At 31.2% G+C, this 26,913-nt stretch overlaps 1 protein-coding gene across 3 annotated transcripts in view; it reads left to right on the forward strand.

The window, feature by feature from the left end:
* LOC118186316 (adhesion molecule nephrin-like) overlaps positions 1 to 18,247 on the forward strand; it is a 1,043,604-nt gene extending 1,025,357 nt beyond the window's left edge. For all 3 annotated transcript variants that reach the window (XM_085809008.1, XM_085809009.1, XM_085809010.1), the window contains 2 exons: positions 12,706 to 12,830; positions 16,690 to 18,247. In XM_085809008.1, coding sequence (XP_085665134.1) covers positions 12,706 to 12,830; positions 16,690 to 16,917 — 353 coding nt within the window. In that variant the 3' untranslated portion in view covers positions 16,918 to 18,247. The remainder of the gene's footprint in view (positions 1 to 12,705; positions 12,831 to 16,689) is intronic.
* Positions 18,248 to 26,913: the final 8,666 nt, after the last annotated feature.

A 26,913-nucleotide genomic window follows, 5' to 3' on the forward strand; every position in this document is an offset into this window, starting at 1 on the left:
ATGCATAGAATCAAAACGTTTTTGAAGTATTAACATTACACAGGGTGTTAAACAATGGAAAATATTCAATTTACAAAGTTTTTGCATATGCATTATAGAAAAAAGTAGGGTATTGTTACATCAGATGTTCTTTTATAAGTCTGCAATAGAGGTTAAGAAGTAATCATATAAAATATAAATACATTGAAAATAATCTCACTAAAACGAATTTTCAATGAATTACATTACGCAACATGTGGAAACCATTAGGCATTTTATTTTCGAAGCAGGAGACGTGAAAAATGTGCAATGCCCTCTCCAGGACTCGAGCGTCAAACCTTCCGGTGCCTTTCGGACATACTTTCCAGTTACATTACGAAGGCAAGTAGTTAAGGAGGGAAACAAACCTTACATTCTTCCCAAGTTAAAGGACGACTGGCACACCGAGTCAAGCACCCAGTCCTCAAACTCTGATAACGACGAATTATCATACACCACGATTTATTTTCGGTGCCACTTATAGAGAACAATTAGGCGTTTTATTCTCAGAACACAAGACGTAAAAAATATGCCGTCTCCTTTCCGGAATTTGAAATCCGGACCTTCCTGCGCTAGCCGGACGCGTTTCCCAATTACATCATGGAAGCACGCGGTAAGGAGGGAGAAAAACCTTACAAAACAGAAAAAAAAATGAAAAATCTTAGGTTTTACCTTAAACTTTATTTTTAAACTTAACTTTGATAAAAAAAAAATATGCAGATACTTTCCTTGGCAGTTTGTTTCTTACATTTTAAGTTTGGCATCCTACCTCATTTTGTTAAAAAATAAAACAAGAGAATAAAATTTTATACTTCATAAACACTTATGTTTTTTTTTTCCGTTTCATTTGAATAAGATTTTTACAATGTACAATGCAATAGAAGGCTCTCATGCTTTTATAAAAAGTTTCACTGAGCCTTTTTCTAAACAACTCAGTCTTATACGATAATGATAGCTGCAGTCAAAAGAAATTTTCGTCCTGAAGAAGTAATAAGTTTCATATGGTAAAATGGAAATAAATAAACATTTTAAAGGCGCATAATGGAAAATGAAACTGCTTTTACCTTAAGTATCAAATAAAAGTAGTTTCAAACTGAAACCATCATTATCTAAGCAATATGGAAACACTAATTGCAGCAGGACATTTTGAATAACAGACGAAATCTTAAGAGGACACAATGGATTCATATTACTCTCTCTCTATATATATATATAGAGAGAGAGAGAGAAAGAAAGTAAAGAAACTGCTGTAACCGTTGATTAGAAACAAGAAAATGAAGTTTGTAGCTTTTCAGTCAAAATACTTTTTTGTTGTTATTAGAAGTTACATTTCGTTTTCGAATAGAATGTTAACAAAGTATTAAAAGTGAAAGTAAAATTATTATTTTACTAATTTTGTGATATATGTAATGAATATTGAAATAACAAAGTAATCTTTCTAACACACAGAAATTCATTGATATGATAATAATTGATTAATTCTACAAGCAGAGTATGTTTTCTGTTTCTTTGAATTTTGTAATCATGTGATATGAGATAAATTTTAAAAGCATGGGGACTTCTTTAGCCATCACAAATTATTTAAAAGCATTATGATGGTACAAAACGATTACGAAAGAGTTCTAAACTTTTATCGACGCAAACTTCGACGTTCCTTATTTTAAAAAACTCTACTTCACTAAACTTTCATTAGTGTTGTTTACCAAATATTATCGATTTAACTCATTATTGTTGCATCAGAGAGGCTCTGTAATTCATTTAAAATGACTATAAGTAATTCTAGAGTACAAAATAAATAAGTAAAAACTCTAAAGGAGTAATTGATAAATAAATTACGTAGCTATTACTGCTTTTATATTACTCCTGCAATCTTATTTACGGAAAGCTTTTACTCCATGAGAGTAATTTCTCCTTAACTATTAATGGGAACTTACGGTCTTTGAGCGAAAGAGATAAAGAGTATTTAATAGACATATATTTTAAAGAAATAAATAAATGCACGTCGGAAGTAAAAATCATAAATTAGTAAAAATAACTTTTAATTTGGTTTCTTAAAAAATAAATTTCGTATTTCGGATATGCATAATGACTGAAGCAAAGAAGATTACTTTTAAGCCTTTTTATTACTCAGTAATGTGAGAGGTTACTCAGTAATGAGAGAGGTTACACATTATGCACAGTCCATCTAGAAAATTTTAGAATTTAAGTTTTCAACCAGCCTTGGTAGTTCTGCCAAATAATAACTATTGACAGTAGTAACATGCCTCAACTTTTTTCTTTGAAATATTATTTTCATGCGGAAAGAAATTTAAATGGAATTATTTGTTGGAATTTCTTCAGCCAGTATCCGCGGTTAAGGATTCAAAGGATGAAAAAAAATAACTAAGGATTAGATTAAAGTGTCAAACAGTAATCTTGACTTTTTTTAAAAACAAGTCATTACTTGTGACGAAAGATGGAGCTTTAATTACAATCCAGAGGCAAACTAACAACCATTTGCATGGGTAAAAGAAAAATGGCATAGGTTAAAAAAATTCGCATTTAGGAACTTCGAATAAAAATTGCGTTAGGGATTTTTTTATATTGACAGGTAGTTAATTCATAAGGAACTTTTGCTTGAAGGAGAAGACACTAGATTCTATTTTCTAAAAACTAACAAGAGATCTAACTTTTGAAAACAAGGAAAGGATCGATAAATAAAAGACTTCTACTATACTTCTGAAAAATCCAATTATCGTTAAGATTTTGATTTAAAAAGAAAAATGCAAGTTTTATTAATCATCCTTTATCCGCCAGATTTAGAATCTTGCGGTCTATTTTGTGTTCTTTAAAGCCAAATCGTGTATTAATACACATAATTTTGGCAGTATTTTATTAATTCAGAAACAATGCAAAAAGAGGATAGAAAACCTTTTAACTGTTAGTTTCTACAAGAGAATTCAGAAGTCCTATAAACCAAAATACAATGTTACCTCGGTATACGTCATTAATCCGTTCCTGATACTTGAGCATATACGAAAAATGAGCTTTTCCAATAAGAAATAAAGAGAAAATAATTAATCCATTCTTATAAAAAGTCATGTTGCTATTTTAACAGTGTTTAATACTAAAATACAAAATGCAACGAGTGAAACTGTACATAAATGAAACTACTGTACTGTACATAAATGAAACCATGTACATATACTGTACACATACTGTATATACTGTACATAAATGAAACCATGCACATGGTACGGTACACAGTTTTTTTTTGCTATCCAGGTCAAAAGCAATTTTTCAATATGCTCTAACATCTCTGATTTTTGTTTGGTAACAGATTTCAGCCCTTTGCAATGTTAGCCGATTTAATAGCGTCTTTAGTTTTTCTGAATCGTAAATATAATTGTGCTTGCCATACGTATGCAATCTTCATACTTTCCAACAGTCTTCTTTTTTCACATCCGTAGAGCATTTCATCGCTGCTTGACTTCTCATTAACTTTCCTTATAAAATATGTTATAACGCGAATTTGAGAATTTGCAATTATAACGCAGGTTGTTTACTGAATAGTAGAAACAGATGTACTAACGCTCACGGGCAGTCGCAGAGTTTTCTCGAGAGAGGTAAAGAAGAACAGTGCGTGCTCTTGTGACTCATCGAACTTGAATCGTATTCCTAACAAATATCGTATACCAAGCAAAATTTTCCGCATCTGAACAGGATATATGCCATGTTGGACGTATACAGAGATACCACTATAATATATAAGACAAAACAAGAAATACCAAAAGATGTACAAATTTAGATGTAATTTATAAAAAAAGCTAAAAAATGATAACGTTGCTTTTTTCAAATATATATAATAACCATATATAATATATAATAATTTTCATTTATAATTCATTCCTCGAAGTTTGTAAACACACGCATTAAATAACTCATTACTTATGTGAATGCATCATTGTTATATAAAGATGAAAGATATACCACAGTATATTCTCTTATAAGACACACTTCTGAAGACACGGTACGGTTAAATGCAAAATATATAAAAATTACTATTTAAAGTGGGATATATTTTTCCTTAGCAAGAAAATAAAAAATTCCCACTTACTTTACGAAATAAAACACGAGCGTACAAAATTACATTACGCTTACACCCGGTATTTCTAATATTTTTTTTTACATTTTTCTTTACACTTTATTGAAATCTTTCAAATCATATTCGTATTTCATTGAATAGTTTAAGGCATTTTCAGTTTTCTCTGTCAGCATTGCTGGTGAAGTAAAAAAAAAACTTACAGTAGCAGTATTGTAGTTCTTTTAGAGTAGACGTAGCTTTTCTAGCATTTTTGATGATTTCATTGGGAAACTGCTGATTTTTTATTTCCTAACAATACAAAGCAATTTAGCTCCTGAAGGAATAAAATGAATATGAAGATAAACCAGTTCCATTTTTACTCGTTTTCAGAGGAGATACTTACAAATCTATTTTAAGATCATACGAAAATGTTCGTTTCTCTGCTGCTTTATGAAATCAGCTTGCTGAGCTTGCTGAAATCAGCTTTATGAAATCCGCTTGCTGAGTTGCTGCTTTATGAAATCAACTTGACACAGTTTATCAGCTTGCTGATAAACTGTGTGATAATGTTATCAAGAGCTTTACGTCGTGCTAATATGAAGCTTTAATAGCTTCCAAGATATTTTACGAATGTTTGAAAAAATACTTCGAAATTGTAAATGGAAAAGGCTAATTTCTACATATCAGTGAATTTTGATGAACTGATAAATTGAAATGAAAGGCTCAATTTTTATGTCAAGATATGCTGCGAAGTAAATAGATAAAAGAAAAAAGTACGTCATTTTCAATTGAATGAGGCGGATATCATATACGATATATTCCCTAAATAATGTATGTACTTCCGTTTATATTTCACTTTCTTTTTCTTCCTTATATTCAACCTGGTCGGTTGATTGACTGATTAGCAAAAAAACGCAGGAGAATTATCTCCCTAAAGGATGGACTTCTTCGTAAAAGGCGTTCTATAGAAAATTGGCTCGTAATTATATTACACAAGGGGAAAAAATAAAAGAACATCAAGAAACCAGCCATTTCTTCGTGGTATAAACCCAGATTGAGCTATCAGTGTTCAGCAAGCTTATCCACTCACTCACTGTTAGACTACTTTGATGAAGGATAAAGGCACTATTTAAATTAGAAAATAGCTACATCATCACACCTAGATTTTTAAAAGTTAAAAGAAGCCTAATTATTATATGATCTTTTTAATAATATGCGAAAATTTGATTTATTGTCAAAATCCTGTTTATTTGATTATTATTGTCCTGCAATAAAATTAAATTTAAACAATTCTAACACAAAACCGAAATTATGGGATAGAAATCATATATTTTATATCATTTAAGTTAATTTCCTAATGAAAATGAAAAAACTTTATTTTTGAACCAAGTTCAACTAATAGCTGATTTTAGAACTTAATTAGTATAGGGTTTATTTAACAAGTAGCCGGTGCTTTTGCATAGGAAGAATATTTGCATAATTTAAAGTTTCGATAGGTGTTATAATCTTGGCTTAGCATTTTAAATTCTTTCGCTTCTTTAACTGAATTTTACAACCAAGATTATGAAACAAATTTGGATCTTTCGAATTAAAACTCCAGCTATTCTGTGTTTTTCCCAAGATGGACTATTAACTCTATAGTAACAAAGCTAATTGTCCTCAAAAGAACCTATAAATAAACGTTGTTTTTTATTCTCTAGACGATGAGAAAGCAATCATTTAAATAAATATTTCAATTAATCAGAGAAATTGTAAAATAATTTAGTTTGTAAAATGTTAAGATTTTGACATTTTCTAGTAATATTGAAAGGTGATGAGCTTTAAATTTTTCAGAAACATAAAATTCTAATTCCCAAAATATCAAGACCTCATACAGAAGTTTAAAACAAAAAATAAGCATGTTATCAGAACCAGCACCTGTTCAAAACTAAGCCCCCTCTCAGTTTTAATTAAATCCATTGCAGATGAATGAACTGAGAGTAAGGGAAAATAGAAATGACCTTGTTCCGGGGTTTGGCTGTCGTTAAGAACAAGAATGTGGAAGATAAAGAGCTTTCAGCTTTCAGATGAGTTTTATCTGAAGATTTTCAAGACAACTCATCCCTTTTTTAAAGCCTGGATAGGTTAGACCTCAATTAGGGAATTTAATATCATGTATTCTGCATTTTCAATTTACTTACTTTAAAAGAGATAAAAAATTAATAAGTTTCTTGTAAAAAATTGCTTTTGTTTTGGATCTTTCAGTGAGGTTTTTAATGTGTGAAATTAACACACGAATAAAATGTTGAAAGAGTTTCTGGTTTGAAATTCTAATTAATACTTCATTCTTCATCTGGAAATGCAGCGCATTCTTAGAATGACCGATTCGTTTGAAGTCTTATTGTCTCGTATTTCAGAATAGATTTTGTTTGCAGTCTCAGAGTTTGTACTTTTACTGGGCAACAGAAAAAGAAGACTTGAATTTAAATAGTTTTATTAAAAATAATAATATCTATAAATTTAAAATTTTTGAAAAGGAGTTCTTATTTTTAACTAAAAAGTGCAGTAAAACCCTTGTTAAGTATTTTAAAAATACAACTTATTTTATTTAGAATCAAATCTTAAAATCAAAACGAACTCCGAACAATCGTGTCTTCTTTCTTTCTGTTCCTAAAAGACAGTGTAAGCTATCCAGTTACAGATTTTCTTTAATTATATATATATATATATATATATATATATATATGATGTACCAGCTTTTGTACGGAATAAATAGATTGGTGAAGAATCATAGATGTAGTCGTAACTTAAATTATCAGACGATAAGTTTAAAAAACAGGATCCATTTATTATATTTAAGGGGAAATAGCAATTACAAAAAAAAAACTGTAAAATATCAACTTAACTTAAATTCAGTCTATAAAGAGAACTGCTAAAAGACTTGGGTTTGGCAGTTTAGTGCGTTCCAGTCAGTAACACTAGATTGAAATAAAGTCAGTTGCTAATAGGTTTTCGGTGTTAATGTTTCATCATATATCAATATCTAAATATCTAATTAAATAAAGTTTCAATCATTTAGCTAAAATATTGATGAAGAGATTTCAAATTAAATGAAAACATGGAAAATATGACTTACATCCCAGAGTTAAATTTCTTATGACTGCCTTCGCCTTCCAAAATAAGATAAACAGCTTACTTACGTAATTTTAAAATAATTAATTGTAGAAATATACATTGAACGAATTAACAAGAGGATAATGTACATGTAAAAAGTGTTATTCCTATATCTCGCTTTTAAAAAATAGAGTTAAATAAATCAGAGAAACTAATTTCAAAATTTGAAAATGCAGACTAGTAGAAAATTCTACTCTTAGGTACTATAAATTCTTAATTTTTCCCCAATTTTCGTGTGATTTTATATTACCTTTCATAGTGAGAGTGTAATTCCGAACATAAAGGAATGATAAGAAATAGTTTCTCCGAAAACTACATCATCATTTATCGTAATAGTTGTAGCACCCAGAAGACTAAAACATCATTAATATTAATATTATTAAAGTAGTGAAAGAATTATCTAGCCAAACTCAATGTCAAAGACTGTACGTTCTGTTCATTACTCTTCTATTGAAACTGTAATCTGCATAAATGTTACAAAGCAACCTCTGAAAATGATCTGTCAGATAGGATATAGAGTAATATGAAACACGCTTAATACTACACAGCATAAAATGCAAATTAAATGCTCTTCAACTAGCTTTTAAGGTTTCTAAATCTTCTAAATTACTCATTTAAGAAAAATCACATTCCTATCCATCTCCAATATCACGAGAATATTTACTTCAGTAAAATATTTTCTTTACCTCTCAATCAAATCTTAAATTCTAATTGCTTAATTTTAACTCTCATAATAATTTACCTCATAAAATTTTCCTAGTACCATACTGTACCTAATTCGACAATATTCATGACAAAGTTTCTGGATCAGTTTGTCAAGAGAGGATTTTTCATAACACAATAATTAAAACAATTTAAATTTCCATAAAACTCCAAGCTGTCCAAATATCAGATTTGCATTTGTTTTCTCTTGCTCTGAACTTTCCACCCCCTCGAAGAACTTTCTTACTCTTTAAGAGTAGTTACCTGTAGAAATGTGGACACAAAACCACCGCAGTACCACTCTTCCCTGCATGAATATTTATGAGGCTTGGTGCCGCAGCCATTTTACATCTTATTTGTCTTATGAGTGGGAAGGATTAAGGCGGTGGCAATTAAATTCAATTGTAATTTGAATTTCCTAGGTTTTAGAGAATAGAAAACCGAGACCATCAATGCATGGACGATTCCTTTCAGGTTTCAGCCAAACAGGAAAGCGTTTAAGTATTCTAATTAAGAATTGTAGGACTGCGACAAGCTCAAGAGGGTTACATTTAATAAAGCAATCATCGAAGCGGTTTTGAGTTATACACAAATTTCGATCGATACATTACACGGGCCATTATCTCACGAAGAGCTGAAGTTTTAATTAAATCTCTTGTAGATATTACATTATTCCGGTGCTTTTCTCGTTTAGTTCCTTGCAAGTAATTAGAGGCGGTGAGTGTCATCTTGCTTAGGAACTTCCATTGTCCCACGTGTTTAAGGGTAATAACGAGAGGTGCAGAGAGGCTAAGCACTTAAATTACTCTTATTTTTATTCTAATTTGACTCCCTATGAGCACCCCATGGAGAAAAGAGGAATCTTTTGTGTAATTATTTGAACTTTGGAAAGGTTTTAAAATAAAGAAGCAGCAGAATTATTTTGCTGCGGGCAATTTATAGCAACACACTTTTTTCGATTCAAAAATTAATGAATCTCCAAATTTTGGTTACGTTATTTAATGTTGGGCCATTTTCAGTAAATAAATCCTTAATTATATCCTCTTATTCGATATTGCTTTGTTTCAGAGAGGAGGATAGAAATCTTTAAAAAACAAGCAATAATGCCTTGAGGATTTCTACCTTAGTAATTTATTGAAATAAATTAATTCTTTTTGGGCTGAGTCGTTAATAAACGAATTTACATTTAAGTACAAAATTTTCAATGTCATTAATACTGCAACTTTTGCAATTTAAAATATAAAAATATTATGCCTGATTTACATTTGCAACGGTTATACTATTCTATCTCTTGAATGCCCCCAGCTCTTTTTCAAAGGGGGAGGGTTTAATTTTCAATTTGCTTACAAATGTTTACGATTTTGATTTGCTTAGAAAATCTAATACAGCATTTCTTCGCATGTAAATGTGGCACATTTTGAAAAAAGTTTTACTATTTTGTCTTGTACATTCAGAGACATATACAAATCTCTTCTGTTTGACCTCTGAGATGCTGTAATTTTCTGCTATAAATCTCTGAATATATCTCTGACCTGCTTGAAATTTCACTTTAATATGTACTTTTTTCTCAGATATAATTATCGCATTCAGCTTCATAAACTGGGATGTATTTTTTTAAATTATCATAATTAATGCTAATTATTTAAATCTAAACGTTTTACTTCATGATGGCGCATATAAAAATGTGGATATTTATTTGCAGCGAAGAGATACATGCGACGAAGTTGCCTGTTGATTATTTGATTACTGTCAAATGGCTGGCGTTGTTCTTACCTCTTACAGCAGTATTCCTGTTTTCAAAGCAAATATTTTAAGTGTCATCCCATTTCCCTCTTTATTTATTGAAACAAATCATCTAAAATCAATTTCTTACGTTTGAAAATCTGTTAAATTATGGTTTTAAAATAATGCAAAGCATATGAGGGCTATCTGCCTAAAGAGAGGGATGCTTTCATGGAGGACTTTCTAAGGGAAATGACGGTGACTTGAAAAATGTTAAGAAGAGTTGAAACATTCAGGGATAAAAATCTAGTATGATGAATAAAAGTTAGATATCAAATATTTTCAATAATTTGTCTTAAAAGTTTTATGTAAATATTTTGTCTGTTAAAATTAAGGTCAAAACAGTGCTGGGTATTGCAATAACAAACATAATAAAGAGCTAATGCTGTCAAATCTTTTTTTAAGAAAATACCTGTAATAAGTATTTTAAACATAGAAAAGATACAATTTAAGGTTCAGGAGCCATTTTGTTAATATAACTTGAAATACGTCTGAAAATTTCTTCTAGATAAGAAAATTTATAATTTTTCGTTAGAATCATAAAAATTTCTGAGGGAAAACAGCTGAACTATTGAATGTAATCAAATCAGTTGTTCATAGTTTGATTTCGAAGTACATGAAAATAAATTTAATTGAAAACTAATCACGAACAGGACGTCCAAGACATTTCACTGGAAGCTAAGAAACGTGAATCACTAAAAATATTATTTATAATCCTAAAATAAGTGCATCTTAACTGAATTTAGGAGCCGAACCATGTTTAGTAAATATGTTAGTACAGAAACGAATAAGAATATTTTTTGAAAAATGAAACTTTTATGGCAAAATAGCCACAATAAAACTATTTCTCAATAAAGTGATTGAAGCATGCAATTATAGTTAGCTAACAACCGAAATAAAAAGGCCTCCAGAGCTTTGGACTCAGTTTATATTTGCAGACGAAAGTAAATTCAATATTTCTTGGAGTGATGGAAAGTAAATTGTATGGAGAAAACCCAGTCCCGAACTTCAAATGGAAAATCTTACTCCTTCAATAAAACATGATGGAGATTGCCAGATAATCTGAAAGCTGTACGAGGGCCTTGCGGCATTAGAAATAGATATTTCATTGCTCGCAAATAAATCAATTTATGCATTTAAATATTTTAAAACAATCTTAAAGCAAACCATTCAGAAAAGGGCATATTATTGCATTACTACGTTCTACTGGACAACAATTCCAAACAAAATGATCTTACTTGCAAAGTGTAGACTTTACATAACTGTTCGCATATAATCGCAGAGTCCTGACCTTAATTCTGTTCAGCATATATAGTATCTTATGCATTCATAGAAATATTAAATGTAAAATTTCTAATAGAAATGAACTTAAAGAAAAAGTCACTACTAATGAAGGAAAAATAGAAGCAAAACTCTGTCAAAATTTTGTGAAGTCCATGTCTAGAAGACTCAGGGAAGTCGTAAAAAGGATAAGAAGCAAAACACATTATTAAACTTTTTTGGGGGGAAGAGGGCAGAGGAATTTTCTGAAAAAGAATATATTTGTGTGCCCCAATACGTTTCTGATATTACTTTCTCATTTGTATACAAGAAATGTATAATTTGATATTTACTTAAGATTACTTTTTAAAAATTTTTAAGATTTTTCGATTTTCTTAGCCTTAAAATATTTTATAAAAAAAGCATCTCTTTGAAGCATTCATTATTTAATTTTTCTTTCAAAAAATGTTTGAAAGTTTATTGTGTCTCTATTTTTACACTCACTTTATTTTTCCAAACGGAAAATATAAAAAAATTCTTTCCTTTTATTATGAATCCAACGGAAAAGTTTCCATTTCAGAAATATGAAATCCTACCGGAAAGATACTGAGAGATTTTGGCTTAGTTTAAGTACTTACATTAAAATTATCGGCAACAAAATAGCACTCATCTCTATAAAAAGTGAAGAACTGAAACTTTTTTAGACTGAAAATTTGAAAAAAGAAATAGACATACATTTAAAGGGTCAGTCAAAAAATAAGAAATGTATTCTCAGCCCCAAATTTTGTATTTTAAAATATTTTGATAAGTAACAGAAAAATATAATGTATTGCTGCAGAATAAGAGGACATGAGTATCTTGTGCTGTCTTCAGGTCCACACCAGTAAACGATTCGTAAAATCGTTGAAACCTGGTAGTTTGATTCGACAGAGGGCAGGTTGCAGGGGGGTTTTTGTTGTTTTCAACATGCATAAGGTGAATATGAACCAGTTTCCTTTAAAATGCCTTCCACAAAGACATCCTTTTCTCTAATTAAATAGTCCCCTTGTGGTTTGCCTTAACATAGATAAACCAGTATGCTATTTTAGAATATATTATGTTTGATTAATGTTTTTCGTTTCGAATTTTTTCGTTCGAATTTTTTTCAAACTTCCTGAAAGATGTGATCATCACTTTTAGCTTATCTTTATAGAATAAATGCTACCTTATTAATAAGGTTTTTTCTTACACATTCTAATGAATTTATTATTAAATAATCAGTTTGAAAAATGTTAAAATTTTTTAAAATACTCAAGCAATTTTAAATTTTAACTATTGTCACTACACTTGCCTAGCTAAGGGCTTGAAGAGTACATAAGTACATTCTTTCAAATATTAAAGTTCTGAGATTTGTAGCACCAATATTTTTCTGAAATTCAGAATAGATAATATCTCTAGTATGCCTTGAACTTAGAAGCATATCCTGTAAATACACATAACATTGCAGAGACATTAGGATTTTTTGAAAGCTCACGAGATTGAAAAATGAGCAACGCCTTCGCCGGGAATCGAACCAAGGACCTCTCGAATACGCGCCCAGGTTGCAGATCACCACACTACGAAGGCACGCCAAGAAGTCGGGAGAAATACCTTATAGCATGAGTGGGAGAAATACTTATGAAAGCATCCAAAGCTTAAAAATGCTGAATGTAAGATATTCTGAAATTTAAACCACTTTTCTTTTTTAGGCAGCAGTTTAATTTGCGGCGGAAGATCTCCAAGCGAAGAAAATTCAGGAAACCAGCACGAGCACTGTCCAGACATTCTGAAGAGAGATAACTGCCACTGCCATACTGCTGTGCCTGCTGGAAAGGTACGTATGCAATGAGTGAAAAAAAAGATTTGGCAATTGTTTTATATGTATTTAATGCAATATCAGTATATGTGAAGAAAATTATATTTCATTTCTTATTTTAAAATTATCTGGCTTCTAGGAGCACTATTACTGCTGCAATTTTGTTGATGTTAGAAAACATAGCATATATCTATATGAGACTGAAGTTTCGAACAACTCAACTTCTCAACAACTAGCTGGATGCTCTTTGCGATTTATCGACCTGAGAGAAATTTAATTAAGCCAAAATTTATATAACGCAGGAAATTTAAAACCAACTAACGCTTTCATTAAAAACTACAACTCCTAAATGTCACTTAACATTAAACTGCAATTTATGTTCTCTTGCTCCTGACAAGAAGCTCTTCAAATATAAACAAAAAAGTGAACTATGTTGTTAGGATAGCAGAAGGAGCTCTCTATAGCCTAACTAAAGTTTTCGCATTTCTTACAGCTATAAATAATGAATTAAACTGAAGCCTTTTTTTTATTTAGCAATATTTTTAGCGTAAAATGTATAATGAATGCGACTTCATTACACAATATAAAATCATGAACAAAACGCTGCGACAACCTCAATGCTATGTGATACGCAAGCTATCATTCTGCAGCTAAATTCATAATATATGGTGTTAAGAACGAACGTAACATTTACACCATTGCACTAATGGTGTAAATGTTAAAAAAAACTTTCTAAATTGTATCAAATATATAGATAGATAGATAGATAGATATACTAAAGAATATTGATTATGATAATATAATCAATATTCTTTAGTAAATAAATTATTATTAACTTACTTCGCAGTAATTGCGCAAATAGTAAAATAACTTAATTTCGCACTAAGTGAATTTAAGATCATACAACATTGTATATATATATAATTATTATTATTAAAAGTGCTCAAATAGGTTTATTTTTAAAATCTCAAGACAACGATCAGTTTGTCAAATTATATGCAATTTATTTCTATAATTCGAGAGATAAATTAAAATTCTCAAGCACAAAGATCTTCAACAGTCACAGAATCGGCAAATTTCAGGAAAGGCAAACTGAAGTTCTTCTGCATCAAAACTGGCAAAAGCAAGTCAAAATTTGCGAAGCTAGATGGATGATTAAACTAATAACATAATATCGAAAAGCGTAATGTAACGTGCAGTTATTCGATTACAGACGTCTTTAATTTCAAAACTGACTCATTAACTAAATAAGAAGCTCAATTTTGAAAGTGTTGCATTACGATAAACTACATCATTTTGTGACTTACACTGGTGTGCAAAAATTAAGGACGAGACGGTTTTTTCAATATAACTTTGTACAAAAGCTTTCCAAATCAACACATTTAATACCGTAAGATCCCCAATACGTAAGAACATGAGTAATTTAAACAACACTTACTAAAAGAGAAATCAGAGGGATAAAAAGAAGCTTTATTGAAAAAGTAGCATGAAGCGCAATGCGACTGAAGGCCGAAACATCCCTGTGATGGGTGTCCAGCAAGAAACATCCGGTCTTTAATAGGGGATATGATCTCCCCTGACTGCTAGGCAGGTTTCACAGCGTCTGCCCATGCTGAGAATGAGGGTGTCAATGAGTTGTTGAGGCATTGCTGCCCATTCGTCTTGCTGCGCCAATCGAAGCTCCGGAATCGTTACTGGTGGTAAGGTACGAGCTGCCAAGCGTCTGCCTAGAAACTCCCATACATGCTCGAGGGATTGAGATCCGGAGATCGTGCCGGCCAATCCATACGTTCAATATCCTCACTCTCTAAGAGCTGTTCGGCAGCTACTGTGCGATGACATGGTGCATTGTCATCCATGAAAAGGAACTGCGGACCCATAGCGCCTCTAAAAAGACGCACATATGGAAGAAGAATCTCGTTACAATAACGGGTCCCGTTGACTGAACCTGCGTCGAAGATGTGAAGGTCTGTACGACTACCAAGCATGATGCCTCCCCAAACGAGAACACCGCCACCTCCATACCTGTCCCTTTCAATGATGTTCGAGGGATGATTGCGGCTTCCCCGCTCTCTCCAGATGAGTATGCGATGAGAATCGCTACTCAGACTGAATCTGCTCTCATCTGTAAAGTTACTCGTCCCCATTCATTGTCTCTCCAATTCCGGTGTTCCCAGCACCGCAGAGAATGCCTTCTCCCATGGGCTGACGTTAGAGGTACACGCCGTACAAAGCGTCGTGCAAACAGACCACCACCGTGCCGTCTTCTGGCCACGGTAAAACGCGATATCGGTCGTCCAGTCGCCTGTGTCGTGTGTCTAGCGATTTCTCCCGCTGTCTGCCGCCTGTTTCTTCTGGCCTGTAAGGCAATATACCGGTCATCTGTGGGTGTAGTTCCTTGTGGACGACCACTACTAAACCCCCGGATAGCTGTTCCTGTAGTTTGAAATTGTCTCCAAAGTCGTGAAACGATGTTGTGAGCAATTCCGAACTGTGCAGCCACACTTGTCACACTGCGGCCTTCCTCCAACTTCCCAATGATTCGACCTCGGGTAAAAGCATCCAGATGTCGTCTAACAGATTGATTATTCGCCATTTCTCGCTGAGGCAGCAACTCGGTGTGATTTTAACTGCTATACGGCGTGCAATCTCTTTGCCAGAATACTGATCTTACACCGACAACATGCTTTATACTACTCAGAAACTCCCCCATTACGTCTACCTGCATATCTACGCATGTGCTACCGTACATCACCTTACTTAATCTCCTGATTGGTCTTTCTGTTCGCTCTGCCTCTTCGTTCAGCTGATATGCTAATTTTTCGACTTCGTCCTTAATTTTTGCACACCAGTGTATTATACATACATTTGCGTATTCTTTACGAATATTCTGTTATTGTATTCTCCTCCAGAAAAATGTTTATTGATTTGGAAATTACTGAAAATACAGTTATCTGCATCATCACTGTCATTCTAACTATTCGGCGTTATATTGCTTGAGAATTAAACATAATTAAATTTCGAGCAAAGTTTTTTTTCAACTGATAGAAATGAAATAATTTCTTTGAATAGCTAATAGATGTAATAAAACTGGTTAATTTTTATCCAGAACTGTGGTCATTAATATGTAATTTTAAATCTGTGAAATCACGTTATTTAAGGTATATTTTTGAGCAAACTTGCTTCAAATATATTCAAAAACAATAAATAACTTTTAATTCATTTCAGGAAAGTTGAGTTTTATAAAAAAAACATAGCTTTAAAAAGTCATTCTTTTTCTTTTAATCTTTAAAAAACGTATAAGAAATAAGGCTATGAAATATAGAAATCTTTAAGAAACTATATAAATAATAATGAACCTTTTTGAAAGGTTATTAAAAATAATAATGAACCTCTTTAAAAATTTATTAAATATGATTAAGAAAGTAAGATATATTGAACATATAGTGCACTACCTTGTCGTGAAGTACTTCTTTTGAATAGAAATGAAATGTCCTCGTTTCGTAGTGTTAATCATTACATAAAATTGACAATACAAAACTTGTAACTTTAGTGCGAAAGACATATTCATTTATAGCATCATATCATTTACGGAAAAATATATTGCGTAACACATTTGATGCTATGAACATTACCAATCATTAGTAAATGTTTGTTATTGAATTCCGATAATTAATAACGTGTGTACATAGATGTGTGTTTCTTAACAATTATATACATATTTGGGTTTTTTTTTAACAAACGGGATACATGAGTTATAATTTTCAGTTTATATAAGTGTTTTTATTTCTGTTTACATAAGTAATAACTAGTGTCTTAAAGTAATATTAATTACGATATTGTTCTTTTAATCTTACGTCCATCCATTTTATTTCAGAGAGTTTCAGAAACGGATGTGGAAATGTCACCAACTTTAGGAGCAGTTATTTATGGAAAGAGAGAAATACCTAATTTATCATCGGATGCCCAAGAATCAAAGGATTTTCCTAGCCCTCCTCACATTACGCTAACCACGTTCCACTCGAAGTCTGAACTCCCTATTCGACATACCATCATTGGCCCTAAACTGGAAACTGTCATAAATGGCTATGATGAAGACAGCTGAAACCTGTTGCGCCCTCTCCATATGTGTCTTTAATGTACTGCTCACTGCTATATGAATATCACTGTGTGCTTTTGACATTTCGTGTCAGTAATCATGATGAACCATGAGTCAGAAGCTTTTTAAATGCAGGAAGGTCATGCTCACAGTCGTTTGAAAAAGAAATGTGTTAGTGAATTGAAACTGCATTGAGTTTCGAAACATGGTTCAGTGGATTGTCTTCTTAATTTAATGGTTGTTTTTAATAATAAAGTATTTTGTAAAATGCGAAGCGTGAAATCTAAGGCATTGCACTCAGGACATTCGCATCGATTTCTCTGCAATAGTTGAATAAAATGGAGTTAAATTTAATAAGAATATCAAGTAACTGGGCCTGTTTATAGCATCAAAAACCCATTCAAATAAATTTTGCATTCCTCGAGGATTTGCATACCTGCTCTTCTTCCCAGTTGTAGAACAATTTGCATGTGATTTTAACTTATGATTTTAGAATGGAATTTAGAGTTCTTTCAAGTATCAGAGCAGTCGCCGAAGATTTCCTGACATTTATGCTTGCCACTGATTACTCACCCACGTATTTTAAGATCATGTGTGTTGTGTTTGAATATATTAATGATCCATAATAACGTATTATTAAAAATAACAGTAATTTTCTACAGTTGATATAAAATAATAAAATGGCTGTTTTTTAACCTGTGAATTGAATCGGCAGTTATGTCCGTTGCTCCGAAGCATTCGTAAACATTTTGGAAGGTAAACATACACTCTGACAGCAAAGACACCCCCGACTAAAATAATCTTATACCTTCCAAAGTAACGTCTCTCGAGTGATAATATGCTCACATCAAACGATAGTAGTGATCAGTCTCATACATTTGCTATGAAAATATCAGAATTTTTTATGTAGGAAAATTTATTAGAAATATTAACGAAGCATTTTGATGGAGTTTCTCAAGAAAGCCATTTTGAAAACTCAGATGCTTCCTTACAAATTGGTGCTTTTTTATAACTACGATGTTGGGCTTAATTTCAAGTTACTAGGTATGGATGCATGTCATTTTTTGTGAGACCAGGAATAAACCCACATACGGAGAAATAGAATAACTGCATTCCTCATGTTGAAAAGTTGCGCAAGCAAATTGGCATTAAGTGACTGGTATTATAGCTGGTAATTCTCAGATTATTTGTGAACTGAACTGTTCGTTTTGATTCACGTGTTACAACTACACTGAAAATGTAACTGATAGATACTTGATGTTATATTAACTCAAACAGTATGTTTCATAATTATTATGTAATGGTTTTTATGTCTATCAAAGTAATTTCATATTTATTGTTTCAGAATTCTTTTCTTTGTAATATTCATCAACATTATCAAACTTTTACTCTAAGTGTTCCTGAAAATATTCTCTATCCTTTACCAACACATCAATAAAATTGGTATAAGGCATATCACGGAAGTTATTGGATATAGGATTAATAGAACATTATCAAAACAATTAACTCATAGTGTGTCATGGCATGCAAAATGTTTTAATCAAAATTTTAAAACGTAAATTAAATCCAATAAATCATTAAAAAATAAGTACGTCTCTCAAAAAAAAAAAAAAAAAAAAAAAAAAAAAAAAAAAAAAGATGTAGAGTTTGGTAGAGTAGCAATGGGAAAATATTCGATGAAACTACCTCAGAAGCCGATATAAATGCGGCTCTTTTTCATCCACGGACTTTGACTCCTTTTCATTCCTTTCTTTCCCTGACATATACATCAGTTAAATTGAAAACATAACACTAGTACTAGAAAATAAATTCTGCTACAGACGCTGTACTTTAGATGCATAACGTTTCACTTTTTTAGTTTACGAAATTCTTGAGAATAGCATTTTTTTATTTTGGTTCAAAATCATGAATTTTTCATAAGAATGCTTACTAGTTAGCTCATTTTAAAGTCCATTTGAACTCTCTAGAAGCTTTACAGATACTCTCTTACTTTCATGTAATATTCCATTCGAACTAAACTAATTTTATATAATTATTTTAGTACACTAAGAATGTTGAAGAAAAGTATAATAAATCTGAAAGGTGTAGTCTATTAAAAATTGCTTTCAGTCAATCCATCTAATTAGTTTAATAATCAAATTATCGCTAATTTTCCATTCGTGAAATCTGGGTTTTTATTCTTACGACATGATAAATTTGAATTACTTCAAAACTTATCTGCCTTGTGGTAGCATTCCAAGAACGACCACTTGTTTCCTATTTTCTAATGCACGTATTGTTTGAATTAATGATTTTCTCTCATAGAACGATGAATGGCACTTCAGTCATTTAACATATCATTTAACATACTGTTACGAGTGCAATAGCATCCGAACGCTTGTCAACTTCAGTAAAAATATTTTTTGAGAGTACAGACGTAATAAGACTCATTCTAGAATAAAAAAACCAAGCATCATTCATACGAAACAAAAATAGCTAAAACAACGCGTGAAATAAAGAATTTATTCGTAAGAAGTGCCTTTTGTTAAACAAAACGCATTAACAAATTATAAAATTATAGATATATGCAAGATAGAATGGAAATCCATGACAGGCAATAATGCCGTTTGACTGGAAAGCAGTCACTACCATAGGGAAAACTATAAACATAAACATCTGGCCCTGTAAGGAAGCAGGCGTCGCATTGCTTCTAACGAAAGTCCCGATGAGTTGTCCAAGCCCTTGGAGCTAGGAATAGATCTACCTTTGTGATCCAAGTAGTATTTCCGTTCGAGACTTGAGAAATGAACTTCTAAACAAGCAACAGCAAGCTCTAGTATAGTATTTGAAGGTCGAAAGACAACGGGAAGCACATCAAATGCTAAAATCCATAGAATCGCACTCATTTTCCCAAAAAATGATAGTCATTTCCCCCTGTCAAATACCGCAGTACAGCTCTCTCTTCCTTATTTGATGGAATTATTTCTCACTTTTACACGGGAGTGGAAAAATAGTGTTGGCATTGCAAAAAGTACCAAGCGCATGGATATCTTCATTTTCAATCAAGTGTTACGACGCCTACTACTTCTAATGACCCTTGTACTTATCATTTTCCTTGAAGCTACGACTGCTTCTCTGCCAGATGACGTTAATAGCTCGGTCCATACGTTTTCCGCGTTAGCCCTAGGGTAATAGTTTTGTATTGAATTACCAATAAAACCTGGGACACTATTTAAGCAATATGAGAAACACCTAAAATTTATAAATCTCTTTTTTTCATGGAATATTACATTTGTGCAGTTGCTGATATTCTGTACAAAACGTGTTTTAAACTTTGTTGAAATATACATTCGTTTTAGCTCTTTTATATGGGGGGGACTTACTCATTATGATGAAAGCCGTGCTTTATTTTAATCATTGATACAATAAGTTCTGAAATTTGTTTTGGGGAAAAAAAAGGAAATGTTCATTTCATAATTGTTAGATACTTTGGTTTCCGAAGTCGAAGGATGTTGAAATGGTGTCAGAAAAAGAATATTATTTTTTATCTTATGCAGTGATCCCTTAATAATTTAAATATCATTAGAAAAGAAGTACAATTAATTGAATGTTCTAATCCACGAAGACATTTAGATGTCATTTTTTTAATATTTAAAATGATCCCAGTTACCAATTTTCTTAAAGTATTCAAAACGCATCTAATTAAAATTACCGTAATCGATCACATTTAACATCCTTGTAACAATGTATTGTTTATTATGCTAATAATATCATATTCTTAATAATCCATGAATTATATTCCGTAGAAAATTGCAAACAAAGAAACGGAATTTCTGAAATAGTATTGCACACGTTATATTTGTAAGCAAAATTTTAATCAACATATAGATAGATTATTTTCTAAAAAACTTCGTGATGGTTTAAATGTAAAGCTTTTGAACTACCATACAGCTATTCTAAGAAACAAATTCTGTCCTTTATTAGGCCTCGAGGATAACAAATATCGCCTTTATATATCAAGTACATATTAAACCCAAATAGAACAAATCTACTATCTAAAATTTTTGCATTTCTATTAAAATTGTTATTTACTAGCTATAGTTAAAAACAGAAAAGATATATAAACAATATGAGGCTTTAGGAAAAGTAATGGTTGAAATGCTTAATAACTGATGGAAGAATTTTTTTGAGAATTTATAGAATATTTATAGCTTATTATTAACAGTTTATCAAAACTATGCTCCCTGACTTCATTCGTCTACTTCGGATTCCTAAAACTTAGATGAATTTCCAATAGCATTTTTTAAAATAAATTAAATTGGCATTGTTAAGCAGATTAACTCTGAGAGAAAGATGTTAACTATTATTCGGAAATAACTGCTGGTAGTGATATAAAATGTCTGGGGCAACAAAAGTTATCATTTCTCTTATTATTTATTTGCTATTAATTCATGCAGAAATATAACCTTTTGCATTTTAGGTATTTCCTTTCAATACACTTTTTGTACATTTTAAGGTATTGTTGAAAAAAAGAGCATTCCATAAAACATAATGTAAAAATTATTAATATTCGCGAGAAATTCCTTACTACCAATATATAGGGAAGAATGTGACTCATCTGTAAGTGAGGTCAGTAGGTTCTTGAAAATAAATGTAAGTGAACTACCTGACTTTGGCATTTAAATAAGCATTTTATTTTGAAAGAAACATCACAAAAAATTGCATATAATTAATTTTGTTGTTCATTAACTTTTCTAGCATTCGTTTCTAATTCGTACTTATTAACCATAGTCAAAATTTCTTACGCATTTTAAAGTATTTTTAAATAATGAACAGAATATAAAATACACACTTTGTGTTAGTGTACTGTACCTCTTTCCTAACTGAGCGACTAGAAAGAAAAGACAGAGAGAATTAAAATTATGACCGAAAAATTAAAATTATAACAGTTCTAATCATTGAATATTTTAATCAAATGATGTGAAGTTATAATATTTTAGAACAAAACTAATTTAACTGCAAGATTTACATAGAAATCCTACACATGAAGTAGAAACAAAACGTTACAACGAAATTACAATAAACATACAATTCTTCCCCGCACCTATATAGATGTTTCAAACAGCAAACCTTGTTAGGCATCTTTTGAGTTGGAAGTCTTAAGCCCATTCTTAAAATTTTAATTAACTTTCATTAAATACCAAATTCCGAATTTTGGTGTTTGTATTGGGACTGATTTGAAGCCACTGTTTCTAAAGTGTAAGGTATGTTTTCGGAAATTCACTTAAACTTGCATGCATAGTTGTTTATAATAATATTTGGACTCTGTCGTCAAGCGTGTAAATTAACAATATTTTTGGTAAATTTGACAGAATTAGAATTTTTCTTGTTGACAGTTTCTTGTTGAAAAATTAAGCATTTTTCTTGTTGACATTTTTTGCTATAAGATATATATAAAAATTTCAGTTTTTTATTTTTTTACTAAAGCATATTACGTCACTAATATTCTCATAGTCTGATGGTCTACCTTATTTAATTCATTTTTAATTAACTAATCATTAATTATATATTTACACACTCTGCATAACTGAAATGCATATCTTATATGCAACTGAGAAAATTTCTAAATTTTGCAAAATAACCTTGCTTTTCCTTGAGAAAGTTAAATGCGCTTTCAAACTGAGATGTTTCAAATTTTTAGAAAGAATACTCCCTCTTATTCTATAAATATATTTCAATGTCATGTAGAGTTTTTAGAGAAGATCAAAAATAACTATAAGCTGGCCTTAAATATGTAGTGCAACCAGAAACTTGAAGCAGAAAAATTGCCTCTATCTTCACCGAAAAGTAATATTAAATGGCAATAAATTCAATGGTAAATAATGAGTTTTTTTTTCCTTTGTAGCTATGACGCGACAGCATGCAATGGGACGAAATTTGCCTATTCTGTCTCATCGTGGGAAGACAGAAAGGGAAGGAAGGCGTCCCCTTTTCCCGTGTAAAACATTTCTCCGACTGGTGCGTACACTTGACAGCATGTAGTCATCTTTTGCTGAGGAAGGGGCAAAAAGAGAGACAGCTTGGCAACGCACAACTCGTTTTGTTTCTGACTCTAAAATCTATGATTTAGTGTACAACTACAAATTAAAACCTTCTAAGCGGCAAGGCCGTATATATATACGGCCTAGAATCTTTTTTGTGACATCTGTAAGAACGTATATATACGTGTATATTAAAATATGTCAAAGAAATTAAGACAATATATCAATAGTACAACCATCCAAGTATGAAATACCAGGACAGTTTTTACATTAAAATCAAAACAATAATTTATTCTCATAGTAGTTTTTGGAAATTTGTGCTTTCTTACCGAAACCTCTGGTCGTGCAGAATGCCCTGACAGTCTAACTTAAATAAACTAAGTAGGTAACAACAAAGAAGAAACATTCTTCAGTCTGTTTGTGTAGAAATTCCTGCATTTCTAGAGTCTACTAACTGCGAAATATAAAATATGTAAATCTCGGGCGCTGACTGGCATCACTTTTTGTCTAAATTGGAGTGCTACTGCTCTATACTCTCGACAGCTCGAATTATTGACTAATATTCATAACTTGTACAGTGACTTAAAATTCGAATTAAGATTCTGAACTCAAGTTGTAATAAAATAAAGACAAGATATCCTAATATCTATTTTCATTAAGTATCATGGAAATGTGCTTGTACTTAAATTTTGTTACTTGCCTAAGCAATAATACCTCCTTTCGATGCTTTGAATGAAAAATCCCAGAATTCGAGTACGAAATACAAATTTTTAAACATACAAAAATTGATACGTCCTTTAATTATTTTACATGCTTATAAAAGCATTTGTATTTCATATGTGATATCTGATACATATTAATGTGATCTGTCTAAATTACGTTTTTCAATGCAGGATAGTGATATATTTCGCATTATTACTGATATCATCACAAAAGCGATGTCAGTCGTTTCCTAAATACCAAAATTGATTTCATCTCTCAAGAAACTGAACTATTTTAAATCTGTAGTTTTAATTTCTGGTGTATAACTGCCCTAGTATTCAATCAGTAGGTTTTGATATCCCATATTACTGTAAACTCTCATGAAACCAGAAGATATGTAAGACTCCAAATATCTTCTAAGCGTGAGATTTAGAACGGCATCGACCTTTCAAAGAAGTTATATCCCGACTTTTACTGTTATTGCACGCCTTAAGCAAATTCTTTTCGAGGAGGGTCACATCAATTCTGTAGCAGTTTATCTACACCGAAAACGTCATCCATAATACCTCTTAAACTATATTTAAGCAGATAATTCCTTTCAATTCCCTAATATTGTCGAGGTCACATTTTTCAAATCAATACCAACGTATAACTTTGTAACTATTTTAAATGTTCATTCAATTGCTCTTTTCAAGAGCACTGTAAAACTAATAAAATCACAGAAAATATTCATGAAATCTTTTCATTAAATCACTACATGATTTATTTTAAACCAAACAACTGCTTTCAAAACATATATTCCGATGATATTACCGAAATGACGTTAATAAGTTGCGATGGAAATATCAGAAATACTGGATGAAATAGACATAGTTTTTGTTATTTCTGTGTTTGTAAAACTATTCTTGATGGTACTCATTTAACTGGATAGAATATTTTAAGGTTTATTTTGCATTTCATTTTTTCAATTTTTGACAGAAATTTTGATTAGAAACACTAGTATTATGAACTGGTTAATGTGAGTATATGCATAGAAAATGAAAACTGACCATAGTTTTAAAAACAACGAAAGTATCTTTTTATTTTTTACACCGAAAGCTAATGTATTTAGATAGCGTGTCTGACTGCTCTTTGGAAATAGCAGAAAGAAAAAAAATATTTGGTGTTTACTACAGTGAAAGCAGAAGACGTAGTTTTCTTCGAATAGGTTTTGCAAATAAATATTAACTTTCTGAATTTTTAAAAATTTCACTGTTGCATACTATTTATTTTAAATTGATATTAAATACTAAAACAATCTGAAACTACTGAAATTCCTTTATGACTTTGCTGCCTCATAAAAGAAACCTGTTTCTTGTACTGTTCTCTGGTTTTAAAAAAAAACTATTCTCTTTTTTTAAACCCATAATATCGAATTTTGAAAAGATACAAATATAATGAAAGACAATTATCTTTCTTGATACCAGTAGTCCATACTGCTACATAAACATTGGTTCGAAGTAAATCTACTATACCATTCCAGCACTGCAAACGTTTTTAAACGTTTGCACTTCGAAATTTCAGAGATGTGTAAAACTCTATAAGGCTGAACACTATAACACTATAACACTGAAACTCTATAAGGCTCACTTCCTCAAGCTACAAAGTTACTTTTTATACTTTTAATTCAGATCAGTTCCACTTCATTGAATTTTTGCTCTACCTAGGAAATGGGCTCATATCTCTTAGATATTTTCTCGCCCCACTTTCCTATGGCCATCCAGTGGCGTCCCGTAATGCCTTCTACACCGTCAACTGAAGATACAAGAAAAACACCAGCTACGGTGTTATATGCATAAAAAAATCGTGTCCCTGCGTCTATGAATATCATCACTTTCCTAGTTTCCTTTTTTGAAACCTGCTCTCGAAAGCAGATCGCATTGTATTACATTTGTTAGACGATGAGATGAGTAAACGCTAACATAATACTCAAAAGTATTTAAAGAACTTTGGTCTTTGGTTAAATAAAGTTAGATCAAACATTATATCCATATTCTTTTTAATGATGTTGAATACCTCTTTTAGTTAGAAATTTATAACTCGTAGCATATTAATGTATAGCATATTTGATTTATGGTGGTACAAGCTCAAAATATTAATAAATTTAAATCTAGGGTGGCCCAAATAAAATGATAGAAAGTAGGTCACAGTATAAAATTTAGAAGGCCTAATTAATTCAAATCCATTTAAACTATTTAAGAGTATATAAATTTTAACTTATTTTTTTTTTATTCTAGAAATGTCGATTTCAAGTTCAGTAATGAGACATTTTTAATATACCTAAATTTATAAGTTTTAATCACTCTAGTAAATACGTATTTTGATTACTCAAATTAATGCGGAGCATCCTGGGGAACTCTATCTTCTATAATTAGGTGCCTTCCGAGTTGCAGACTATGGCATTTATTCAAAAACATTTTGGCTCTATCTACAATGAACTCTGTCGTAACTGTGGTTTTGTTACTAAATCTTGCTCGTTTTGCATCAAAGAAACTTCCATTGCCTTAAATCATGTCTTTAAACTGAAACAAAAAACAAGAAGGTTAGGCAAATATGATAAAAATAAGGCCTTTTTATAAATTAATAAATTTTTAAACCTTATTTTTTCACTACCATATACATTTTTATTCGAAGTCCTGAACTAAATTTATGATTAGCTATACATTGATTTGGCTGTTTTAAATAACCAGCATAAACAAACAAGCGTAGCAATTTGTGTCTTCATGTCACAGGTTTCATTTTTGATAATAATTAAAGTAGCCGTTAAAATGAACGGGATCGTTTAAAACGTAAAATAAAAATTGTGACTACTTGGCGAAAATTCAGGCGAAAGCAGCGCAGTTAAATTCTTGCATATAGGAAACATTTCTGAATTTTATTTTAAAGGTATGAATATTTGAATCTAGGATGAAATGAAGAATGCACTACTTGAACTGCAAAAATTATGTTTAACTGTGCCTAAGATATTAAAAATATTTTCTTTGCTTATTGATAAAACAGGAACTAATTATTATTACTTTACCTTTCCCTTCAGAAAAGTAACATTTTATAATACATTTTTGAAGCTTTAAAAAGATTAAATTATCTTCCTGTGTGTTGCTGTAAGAAATTTTTAATTCTATTTGCATAGGTTAAACTAAAATATGGAACTACTTGAAAAGAAATTAATTCCTTGCCTTTTGCATTCAGAGCTGCTTGGCCTTGAACAATAGACAATGGAATGTTATACCATTCTTCCAGC

The sequence above is a fragment of the Stegodyphus dumicola genome, chromosome X2 (assembly GCF_044657685.1).
Source record: "Stegodyphus dumicola isolate Sdum_Otavi_A_Nest chromosome X2, ASM4465768v1".
Classification (NCBI taxonomy): domain Eukaryota; kingdom Metazoa; phylum Arthropoda; class Arachnida; order Araneae; family Eresidae; genus Stegodyphus; species Stegodyphus dumicola.